The sequence below is a fragment of the Physeter macrocephalus genome, chromosome 4, assembly GCF_002837175.3.
Source record: "Physeter macrocephalus isolate SW-GA chromosome 4, ASM283717v5, whole genome shotgun sequence".
Classification (NCBI taxonomy): Eukaryota; Metazoa; Chordata; class Mammalia; order Artiodactyla; family Physeteridae; genus Physeter; species Physeter macrocephalus.
In genome coordinates, this window is record NC_041217.1 from 79,783,442 (window position 1) to 79,795,802 (window position 12,361).

At 36.3% G+C, this 12,361-nt stretch overlaps 1 protein-coding gene across 5 annotated transcripts in view; it reads left to right on the forward strand.

The window, feature by feature from the left end:
* GDAP2 (ganglioside induced differentiation associated protein 2) overlaps nucleotides 1-12,361 on the forward strand; it is a 93,259-nt gene that overhangs the window by 57,275 nt on the left and 23,623 nt on the right. For all 5 annotated transcript variants that reach the window (XR_002891223.3, XM_024119858.3, XM_024119856.3 and 2 more), the window contains exons 9-12: nucleotides 931-1,007; nucleotides 1,765-1,841; nucleotides 4,697-4,836; nucleotides 5,138-5,192. Coding sequence is in view for 4 of the 5 variants with exons in the window: in XM_024119858.3 (XP_023975626.1) it covers nucleotides 931-1,007; nucleotides 1,765-1,841; nucleotides 4,697-4,836; nucleotides 5,138-5,192 (349 nt within the window). In the remaining variant the exon portion in view is untranslated. The remainder of the gene's footprint in view (nucleotides 1-930; nucleotides 1,008-1,764; nucleotides 1,842-4,696; nucleotides 4,837-5,137; nucleotides 5,193-12,361) is intronic.

Here is a 12,361-nt window from a genome sequence, read left to right on the forward strand (position 1 = left end):
GTTGTGGGATGTTGCCATATATGACCTAGATGCTTCAAAGTTGCTTTTCATGCATTTAGATACCTTGAAAGCTTTTTTCACAATTACGTAAGTGGCACTTTGAATTTTAAGAAAGCAAGTATGAAATAGTAGAAAAAGTACTGACCTTTCCAGCAAACTGGAGACTTGAGTGCAACTTCAAATTCAACTCTACCATTAACTGGTAACTCTAAGATTAATTCGACCTTTTTCAGATCACTTCCACTCTTTGAGATCTTTAACGTTTCTTCCAGTTTTAATATCCTCTTAGCCAAAGCCAAACTGCCATCTCTATGATCTGGTATATGGAGTATCAGTACAGCTACTTTGATTAGCCAGTCATTAAATAAGCCTGGACTGCCCAGAAAAAATTACCTACTTTCTTTGTGGTCCAACATAACATGTACAGCGCTTACCTGTTTTTCTTCTGAAAAGTAAACTTCTTGAGGGTCTGACCATGTCTGTTCACTAAAGTATTCTCAATACCTCTTGTGTAGTAAGCACTCAATAAGTCTTTGTTGAATGAGTGAACATCTGTTGTGGAGAACTGCTATTGCTTTAGGCATTCTTTGCTTTTTTTTTTTTTTTTTTTTTTTTTAGTAGGGGAAGATAATAGTATTTAAAAACAATGTTAGTTTGAGTACTTGGTATCTTAGCCAATTATATGAGTAGTCTTCATTTGCTCATAAAGGATTTTTAAAAATCATCTAGTGTGAATACCTTCCTCTCTCAGTAACTCATTTTTTTTTTAATCAATAACAGAGTAGAGATTCTGCATAGTGTAACAGCCTCTTTAACTCCTTTCTCATTATAATAAAACATCATTCTTTAGGAACACAGACAGATAAAAACAGGTCTCATTTATAAATTTACAACTGTTTATTATAATAATTATATCCTTTATTTCTTTAGTTATAATCGCTGGTTGTGTCAAGCAAGATCTGAGGATCTATCTGATATTGCTTCTCTGAAAGCCTTATACCAAACAGGTGAGCTTAAGAATATGGTAACTTATTCTTTTACTGATTAAGAACCTTACTTAGCATGCTATTAGAGACTTCACTTTTCTCTGATTTTGTCCATTTTATCTCTGAATAGATTTTTTTTTGTACAATGAAGCTAGTTTTTGCTCATCATCAAGATCTTCAAAATAGCATCTCAACCTATAAGATTTTCAGCTAGTAATTCTACATTGGCCAACTTCATTTCTTCTCAATGTCCTTTTTCCTATCTTTTAATTATTTTTCTACTTTTAAAAGTACCATAATCCTGCTGTACAAAATTCAAACTTTACATAAATATATAACGGAGACAGTGAAAGTTATCAGATCCCCCCTTTATATTTCTTTTCCAGGCAGTACTTGTTAATTTTCAGATTTGAGTTCCATTTAGTTTTTTCTGGATCACTGATGTTATTAAAAGTTGTAGTATGCTTAAACAAAAAGCTATTTATAAAAAAATCTTTACCCTCAACCTTACCTTTGGCTGTCCCTGATTTAAAACCTGTAAGAGGGCTTATCTTAAAAGTAAGGCCAGTCATCAAAACTTCATGAAGCTGGAAAAAAAAAAAAAAAAGTGATGTATTCCACACAGTAAAAGAGATCTGAAGATGAAATCTGAAAAACTTATGTTCCTGGTTTTCAGTCTTTTACATTTGTGTAGAATATTTTTATAAGGTCAGAGCCCAGGACAGATAATATTCTTGCAATAAAGTTTCTGGGTGCTGATTACATTTCCTGTTTGTAGGTGTTGATAACTGTGGTCGCACAGTAATGGTGGTAGTTGGAAGAAACATTCCTGTAACGTTAATAGATATGGACAAGGTAAGCCATTAAAAAGCTTTGTTTTATAAATAATGTTGATTTAAAAAATAAGTAGGACATGAATTTGGAATCAGGGCTTAGAATATGAGACAGAATTGTGTATCTGTGGTAGAGTAGCAGCCCTGATTCTGCAAGTTGGCACATAGCATTTCAGTAAGGGGTTTGGTTTTGTGCTCTGGGAGAAACGGAAATACTGAATTGCCATACTCTGATCTCCAAAAACGCATCTGCTTTGTTTTGGATATGATGTAACTGGCAAGTTTTTGGTTGGACTCATTCTGTATTATAACTGTACTAATAATTAAATTATGCTTTTCTTAAAATAAGAAACATTAACTCTTTTATCTCTCTGAAGAGAAGAAGTAGTTAACCCAAGATGTCATAATTTCGTAGTCCCTTCTTTTGGAGGTAAAGGACAGAAATAGATGATTCATAGCAGAAGAAATGGTATTACTGGTAAACAAGAAAGTGTTCAACCTGATTAGTAGTGAAAAAAAAGTGAATTAAAATGAGATCTCTTTTTTCACCTTCAAAACTAGCCATTACTTTTACTTTTTTGTTTGTTTTTTTGTTTGTTTTTTTGATAGATAAGAAGTGATTTATTAGAATAGGACACTTGTGAGGCTTACAAGTGGGTGGGCGAGAAGGTGCCACACCCCGAGACCTTAACGGGCTACAGTTTTATAATCAAAGGAAAAGTGGTGAGGGAGAGAAGACCACCTTCTTCCTTATTTTTGAGTAGACGTCACGCTTCTGTCATCATTTCCTCCTCCACGTCAGGCGGGGGAGTTTTCTGGTCCCTACATGGTGAAGCTGGGACTGTCATCAGAATTAGCCATTACTTTTAAATAATAATCATTGTTACCAAAGATGAATTGAAACTGTCAAAGTGGTCACGCCCACTGACCCATTAATTCCATTTCTGAGAATTTGTACTAAGGAAATAATCCTAGGTTTGAAAGTAGCTATATGCCCAGAAATTGCCCAAATTGGAATACTTGGGCAAGGGACAACTGAATCCACGGGATAAATATGTAGATCTTCCTAGAACAACAATTGTAATAGACACGGACTGGAAAGGAGGAGAATCACTTTAATAAATAATTCTTAACCATAGTAAAAAACAAAAAATGTACTCAAAAGTGTAAAAATTAAATACAATTTTAAGATAAAACACAGTTGTGCAAAAGCGGATAATTGTATCTGGCTAAGCCCTTAAACTCCTGGTCACTGGTGTTTGGGTAAAAAAATACTGTGGAAGCCCTGGATCGGGCATGTTACTCACAGGCTCATTTGTGGCCCAAAATTATAACTTAAATTCCTAACAGGTAATTATTATGCATCCACAAATGAAATGTTCTGTGACCCTGAAAAATTATGGTTATAGAGGCAAGTACTATAGAGAAACATTTATGGTATAATATCAGTAGGAGAAGAAACAACAGCTTCTATGTACATTGACCTTTTTGTTGGGGGGGGGACATGGTGCGAGTTTATGCATATCAGTATCTCAAAATGGATTTCATAGTTTTAGGGAGAATTTATTTTCTACATTTTTCTGTCATATGGCTGTACTTCTTTATAATAAAAAAGATTCAAGCTAAAGACGAGGAATTTGAAGCTGAAAAATGGATATCTTGATTGCCTTGGGGATGAGGTGGTGAGTGGATAGAAAGAGGACCAGAAGCAGTCTGGTAAGAGCAGAAATAATAATAAAAATACACACACACACACACACACACACACACATACACACGGGATAAAACAACTGATAATCAGTGTGATATTCATTCTCAGCATTAATAATGTGATTGATACCAATAAAAGCATAAACCCCTGCCTTTGATTCCGGTGTGTACTTACATGGTGTTCTGGATGTTCATGATGTATCATTTCATATATATTGTGAAGTCCAAACCAGGTAGCAACTGGAAAGATACTGTGTTTCCTTAGTGCCCTCCTCTGTCTGCTCTAGTAGCAGTTGGACCCATGCTAACTAATCCATGTTAGTCCATTCAAGTTAATGCCAAGGACTCCCCTGAGGAGGAATGGGGAAATAACCTGTTTGATAGTAATCCTTCATTTGTTACCTCTTAGCTTCCTCTTTGTCATGGTTTATAGCTACACCTCTGGGTCATGCTGGTCCTGCCCATATCGTGTCTCTGCTTTGTGTTTAATGTTTCTCTTAAATTTAATCCTTCTTGTAATGGCATATTCCTCTAACTGATCCAGGTCACATTAAGTTTGAGGCAGAGCAGGGAGGTGCTGCCCAGCCCACTGCCGTCTGCTCACTAAACCTGTTCTCATGTTCCTCATTCAGTTCAACGTTAAAGATGCTAACAAAATTAGCCCTCAAAGTGAGCCATGTGAGGCATCACTTCTAATGTCCTTTTATAGTAATTCTTGGTTACGTGAGAGCCAGTAGTCCGTTTCTCTGTGGAGACTGCAAAGACTTTCACTGAATGCAGGTAGAACCTTCAAGAATGATTAAAAGTCTAGAAATTCTCCCTCTAATGGTTTTGATACCGTTATTCCAGAGAGAGAAAACCTGGTAGCTGACTGAAGAGCTCTTTTGAGTATATGAAGAGTTGTTTTGAGAGGATGGAGACTGGTGGTTCTCCTCCATCACTTAGAACAAGACAGAAAGGGACCATACTGTAGCATTATGTGAACTACTAAACACTGGCATGAGACATTTCCCTGAAGATCTTTTTAAAGAGGTACTCGTTAGTCTGAGATGTCTCTGCAGTGCTTGGGGTACAGATTAGATTAATCTTCTGGGTTTTTTTCTCTCTTTTGGCATCTGTGAAATAGACTACTGTATGAAATGATCGTTATCTTTATTTTTCTTCTAGGCTCTCTTATATTTTATCCATGTAATGGATCACATTGCTGTGAAGGAATACGTATTAGTGTATTTTCACACACTGACCAGCGAATACAATCACCTGGACTCTGACTTCCTGAAGAAACTCTACGATGTTGTTGATGTCAAGTTAGTTATCTTCTCAAATCATGAAGGGGGAAAGCAGCTTTTTTCATTCCGAGTATTAAGCAATAGCAAACATCGTTGTGTATTTTGTGAAGGGATAGTTCATGTAACTAAGATTTTTATTTTACTTAGATTGGATATTTTAATAATAGGCCCTCCTTAACTCCAGTTTATTTTGTATCAAAGTAAATTCATATGTAAACTTTTTCCTGCTTTTAAACACCTGGAAAAAGAGTTAATTGTTCATAATGGTGACTGGTTTTAGACATGGCTTATACTGACCCTTTTTTTGATTTTGAATCAGGTACAAGAGGAATTTGAAGGCTGTTTATTTTGTTCATCCAACATTTCGTTCAAAGGTACGGTATTTTTCTTTTTAGCTAAATCTTGAATTTAAGTGCACTACATGCCTGCATATTAAGATATATTTCATCATCTTAATTCTTGCTATCACCGTTGTGACTGCTAATTTCTTTGTTTACCCTTCCTTTTTAAGTGATCTTGAGTTGTGGTCCTAATATTTTGGTCCCATGTAACTCCAGTATCTTTGTAGGCGACCTTTACAGGCCTTTAGTCCCTCAGTCCTTGCCTCTTCGTGCTCTTCGTTAATCTGGGCTTTTTTCTGCCCTTGCTCCTGGCTAACTCCTATTTATTATCCTTCAGAGCTCAGCTCAACAATTACTTTCTGTAAAAAAAAACCTCTCTGATCAATCCTGCCACTAGTAGGTACTCCTGCACTGTACTTCCTTAAGATTTTCTAGTCTTCTTTCATTGTTGTTTTTAATGCTAATTACTAGTTTAATTTTCTACCTTATGTGTTAGCCTGCCAGATCTCTGAGAGTTATTATATAGCTATCTTGCTCATAATTACATCCCTAATATCTAATCCTGCATCTTGATTTCATCAAGATATCTAGTCCTTTGTTCCTTTTACTTTTTTTGAAAATATCTTTTTTTTTTTTTAATCTTTATTTTTCTTCCCTATTCAGCCTAAAACTCATGTTCCATCACTTCAGCCACTCTTGTCGATAAATAACCTATGTCTAAAATAACCTATGACCTCTTACCCTTCCATCACACTTGCCCATCCAAACCTGATCTTGAGCTATTCCATCATTCTGCTTTCTTCACTCCCGTATCTGGGTTGCTGAGCAGTGATGGAGAAATCGTAGAGCCATGTGAATTTGGGCCTCTCAGCAGACTCACGGGGCATTCACTGCTAGTGGTCCTTTGATGCTTCACTGAACAGTGTCCCAGCATGGCTGTGTGCTCCCCTCAAGCTCTGTCCTAGCAACAGCTCCTCACTCCAACAGATGGCCCTGCCTCATTCTTAACTGAGAACATAGAAAACATCACTGAGGAGCTCTCTGTCTTCTCCCTCCCACCCCAAACTTACATGCCATCTCTTCCTATCATTGCCCCTGTTTATTCTGTCACAGAAGTGTTTTCCTTCTTAATGAAAGGCAGTCCCTCTACCTGTGCTCTGGATCCCATAATGATAACAGTAGCTAATGTTTACTAAGCACTTACTGTGTGCCAGTTCTTCCCATGAGTTATCTTGTTTAAGCCTTATAATATATCTATGAAGTAGATAGTAGTATTATTCCCATTGGATAGGCAAATAAATTGGTGCTTAGAGAGATTAAATAACTTTTGCAAACGAAGCAACTGTAAAGTAGCAAAGGCTGGATTTGAATCTAGGCATTTGAATTCCAGAGCCTACACTCTTCTCTACACATATATGGAATATTTTCCCTGTCCTCAGGAACCTCTCTTCAGCAATTATCCTTTCTTATCTCCCATTTTTCTGGATCTAACTCATCAATTTTTAAACATGCTAAAGCCTCCACTTATCTCTCTTCCCCTTTACAACCAAAATTTTTTCGTGTAATCTGTGCGCCCTCTACTCACCATCTCCATTTGTCATACACCTGAAATTACTCCAGTCTGGTTCAGATCCCACTATGGCAACTAAAGCTGCTCACACTAAAAACACCAGTAATTTCTGTTTTCCCTATACCCTTAAGCACAGTTATCACTTCTCCCTTGAAACACTTTGTCTTGGCTTCTTTGAAGCTTACTCTGCCTAGTTTTTCTTCTACTTCAAGCCACTCCTTCTCAGTCTCCTTTGCGGTTCCCTCTTTCTCTGCTCATCGTTTGAGTGTTAGTGTCCCCAAATCCTCTGACTTCTTGCATTCTGTACTTTTTTTTTCATTCCTGTGTTTTCAACAACCCTCCAAAATATATGCAATTCCCAAGTATATGTCTGGAGAGGCAGTAAAGTCTAATGTTTGAAAGCATGGATTTGAGATTCAGGTAATGTAGGTTCTAATCCCAGCTCTACCAGTTACCAGCTCGTTTTCTCAGGCAAGTTATGTAACCTCTCTGTGCTTTAATTTCATCTTCTGTAAAGTGGGGATAATAGTAGTACCTACCTTGTGTAGTTGTCAGAAGGGTGAAATTAGTTAATACATGTAAAACGCTTAAAACATTATCTGACATACAATAAACACTCAGTAAATGTTAGTCATCATCATTCCTGTGCTTAGACCTGCATGTTGAACTTCTGATCAGATATCTTCACTTAGATGTCTTACAGGCCCCTGAAGTTCAACATTTTGAAAACAGAACTACTCATGTCATCATCTCCCACTCCCTCCCAAACTGCTTTTTGTATTCCCTATCTTTGTAAATGGGACCACTGTCTACCCAGATGCCTGAATCAGAAACAAGGGAGGCATCCTTGAGTACTTGCCTTACCTCATTCTCATCATATTGCATCACTTCTGTGTGCTTACTGTTGTCCAATTCTATACCTGTGTCTTTAGTCCCACTGCCTCTACTTTAGTTCATCCCACCATCATCTCTTACCTCAAAGGATGCAGTAACAACCTAATCAGCATTCACGTTGTCCTGCCTCCAGTATAACACTGTTCCAGGTGCCTTCAGGCCTGCCTAGTGAAATTTTCTTATAATATTAATATAAGAAGCCAAAAATATTTCCTATTTACTATAGGGGCTTTTGCAAAAGTTTGCCAACCCCTGGTCTAGGCAAAGAAAAAAAGAAGAATCTGAATATGTCATTGCGGTTTGGAGAAAAGATGACTTATTTTGGGGGTGTAAAATCCCAGGATTTAGTGATTTATTAAATGAGTACAGGTGAGAGAAAGGACTGTGTCATCCATGACTCCCAGGTGTCATCAGATGTAGGGACCATGGATTGGGATGTAAATTTGAGAGCATCATCAAGTAAATAGAGCTTTAACTCTTTAAAAGTGTTAATGAATAAAATCACCGACTTAGACCAAAGAGGACAGCCAAAGACAGAGCCCTGGGATCAGGGAAGGAGATCAAGAAGTAATCAAAAAGCAGCAGGAGAACTAAGATTGGCTAATGCAGTGGAAGCCAGTGGATGGGAAAAACATCAGAGATGGTAGAAATAGTTATTATTTTAAAGCACTATGGAGAAATTAAGTAAGATAAGTAGTGAAAAGTCCTCATTAAATTTCATAACTAAGATGAGTGAAGGCTTCAGTGAGAATGTTTTCCACTTTGGGATTTGTCACTGTTTACAAAATTGTTGTCTGTCATTGAAATACCATCTTTAAATTTTGCATGAAGTATCTTAATAATTCTTTTAAAAATTGCAAATTTATTTTTGGTCCCTCAGTGTTAGAACAGCACAGAAGAAAGTGCTATGCTTATGGGAACACTGCTTGGCAAGGCTTAAAAAAAAAAAAGTAAAATGTGTGAACAGTTAATTAAATCACTTTGTCTTTCCTACTCTTCTTTCAGTTGAGTTCTGATTACATGGTCTTATCAGATAATATATTATTAACCTTCCTAACCTTTTTCCTTATTGGAAAAGTTAATTTTGTTATGCTCAGCAGGTGGCTAATTTTTTCTTTCTATAGCACATAAGGAAGAAGTGCTTGACTATTTCTCAAAATCTCATCATCCATTTATTTTTTTATTCATCCAGTAGCTACTGAAATTTTTTCTTTAATGGAGACAAACAGAAGAGTATGTTGGTTTTCAGTATGTCTTTGCAAGAATGTCTGCTATCCCCACTTGTATTCAGTATTGTACTGGAGGTTTTAGCTAGTGTAATATGGCAAGAAAAAGAAACAAAATGCATATAGATTTAGAAAGGAGTAAATAACACTCTCTTGATTGTCATTAACAGTTGACATGATTATCTATGTAGAAAACCCTATGGTATCCTCAGAAATGCTACTAGAACTGATGAGTAACTTTTAGCATGGTTTCAGGGTTTAAGATCAATATTCAAAAATCTGTTATATATATTAGCAAGAAACAAATTGAGATTCTAAAAGCAATATAATTTAGCATCAAAAATACTAAGTACTTAGGGATAAATGTGACAAAAGATATGAAAGACTTGTATAATACACTGTACAAGTTATGTATACTGTAAAACATGAATGAGAGAAATTAAAGGAGACCTAAATAAATGAAGACATATACTGTATTTATGGATTAGAAAACTGAATACTGTTAAATTGTCAGTTCTTTCTAAAGCTATAGATTCAATTCGATCCCAATCAAAATTTCAACAAGGTTTCTTCTGTAGAAATTCGATTAAAATGCAAAGAATCGGGCTTCCCTGGTGGCACAGTGTTTGAGAGTCCGCCTGCCAATGCAGGGGACACGGGTTCGTGCCCCGGTCCGGGAGGATCCCACATGCCACAGAGCGGCTGGGCCTGTGAGCCATGGCTGCTGGGCCTGCGCATCCGGAGCCTGTGCTCTGCAACGGGAGAGGCCACAGCAGTGAGAGGCCCACGTACCACAAAAGAAAAAAAATAATAATAAAAATAAAAAATAAAAATAAAATGCAAAGAATCTAAAATAGCCAAAACAGCTTTGGAAAAGAAGAACAAAGTTGGAGGACCAACACTACGTGCTTTCAATGCTTATTCTAAAGCTACAGTACTCAAGACAGTGAGGTATTGGCATGAAGATAGACAAAGAGATCAATGGAGCAGAATTAGAATCCAGAAATAGATTCACATATTTATGGATAACTGATTTTTTACAAAAGTGCAAAGTCAGGTCAGTGGAAAAAGGTTAGTCTGTTCAACAAACAATATTGGACCAATTGGATATCCATATGCCAAAAAAAAAAAATGAACTTTGATCTATATCTTGTATCACATAAATGGATCAAGGACCTAAATGTAAAACAAAACTTTTTAAACTTCTAGAAGAAAGTATAGGTGAAAAAGCTTTGTGTGACCTTGAGTAAAGCAAATATTTCTTAGATACAACACCAAAAGCACAATCCATAAAAGAAATTGAACTTTATTAAAATTTAAAACTTCTGCTCTTTTAAAGATAGCTAAGAGAATGAAAAGATCAACCACACAACCGCAGCCTGAGAGAAAATCTTTGTAAATAAAACATTTATCTGATAAAGGACTTATCTTTAGAATATATAAAGAAATCTCAAAACTTAATAATAAGGAAACAATTTAGAAATGGACAAAAGATTTGTGTAAAATACTTCACCAAAGAAAATATACGATAGTAAATAAGCAAATGAAAAGATGTTCAGCACAATTAGTTATTAGGAAAGTACAAATGAAACCAAAACGAGATATTACATTCCTATTAGAATGGCTAAAATTTCAAAGACTGTGTATCAAATGTTGGTGAGAATGTGGAAGAACTGGAACTCCCAAATCGTGCTGATCAGAACGTTAAATGGTATAGAAAGTTTGGAACACAATTTAGTAGCTTATTTAAAGAGTTAAACATACACCTACTGTGTGATCCAGCCATTCCACTTATAGATATTTACCCAAAACAAATGAAAGCATATCCATTGCCTGTACACAAATGCTCATAGCACTTTTATTTGTTATAGCCCCAAATTAGAAACAACCCATATGCTCATCACTGAGAGGATTGATAACCAAACTGTGGTATAGCCATACAATAGAATACTACTCAGCAATAAAAAAAGAATGAGCTGTTGATATATGCAACAACACAAATGAATCTCAACATATTTGCGCTGAATAAAAGAAGCGTGTACATACCAGAAGGGTGTCCATACTATGTAATTCCCTTCATATAAAATTCTAGGGAATATGAACTAATGTATAATTTTTTACAGAAAGTAGAGCAGTGGTTACCTGTGGACTGGGAGGAGGGGCGGGAGGGAGGAGTTACAGAGGACCCTGAGAACCCGTAGGAGTGATGGGTATGTTCATTTTCTTTCTTTTTTGTTGTTGTTGCTTTTGTTGTCATTGGCTGCGCCGCGTGGCTTGCAGGATCTCAGTTCCCCGAGCAGGGGTTGAACCTGGGCCACAGCTGTGAAAGCCCGGAATCTGAACCACTAGGCCACCGGGGAGCTCCCAGTGTTCATTTTCTTGATTGTGATGACAGTATCATGGGTGTATACGTAATGTCACAACTTAACAAATTTTATCCTTTAAATATGTGCAGTTTATTGTAAGTCGGGTATATCTTAATAAAACTTTTTTTTTCTTTTTTTTTAAAACCGCATGAGATGTCACTGCACTGCCACCGGAGTAGCTAAAGTTTAAAAAACTGACAATACCAGATATTACCAATGATGTGGAGTAACTGGAATTCTCCTACAGTATAAGTCAGAATGTGAATTTGTGCGACCACTTTGAAAAAAGTTATGACAGTTTCTTATAAACTCAGTGTATACCTAGTCTGTGACCGAACAATTCCAATACTAGGTATTTACCCAAGTGAAATGAAATATATGTGCATAAAAAGACTTCTACAGGAATGTTCACTGCAGCATTAATCATAGCAGCCAGTGACTGCCAGCCAAGGTGTCCATCAATAGGATTATGAATAATTAAACTCTGCTGTATACTTGTAATGGAATATTTCTTGGCAATAAAAGAGAACATAGATACTACTGATATACACAGCAGCATGAAGGAATCTTAAAAACGTTATGCTGAGTGAAGGAAGCCTTATATAAAAGAGTCATACTGTATAATTCCACTTACATGAGATTCTAGAGCAGGCAAAACTAATGCATGGTAGAAAAAAAATCAAAACAGTGTTTGCCTTTGGGAAGAGGGGCATGAGGGAACTTTCTGGGGTGATGAAAATGTTTTGTATCTCAATAGGAGTTTTGCTAATACAAGTGTGTACATTTGTCTAACCAGCGAAAGTACACTTAAAATCTGTGCATTTCATCGAATGTAAATTTTATAGCAAACTGAATGAACACTGAACTCTAGTTAAAGATATGAATGCTGTATTTGGGGAAAGTTTACTGATGTCTGCAGTTTACTTTGAGGTGCAGCAAAAAAGTAAGATGGGTTAATAGATGCATAGAGAAACAGATAGATGTGTGATGAAGAAAACTTAAGGAAAGTGTTAATGATCGTCTGAGTGATTTCTGTACCAGTGTTCCCTGTAAAATTCTTTCAACTTTAGTGAATATTGGAATATTTTCATAATTTTTTTAATGGAAAAAAAACTTTTTTTACTTTTGTCACAAATTCAGACTTAT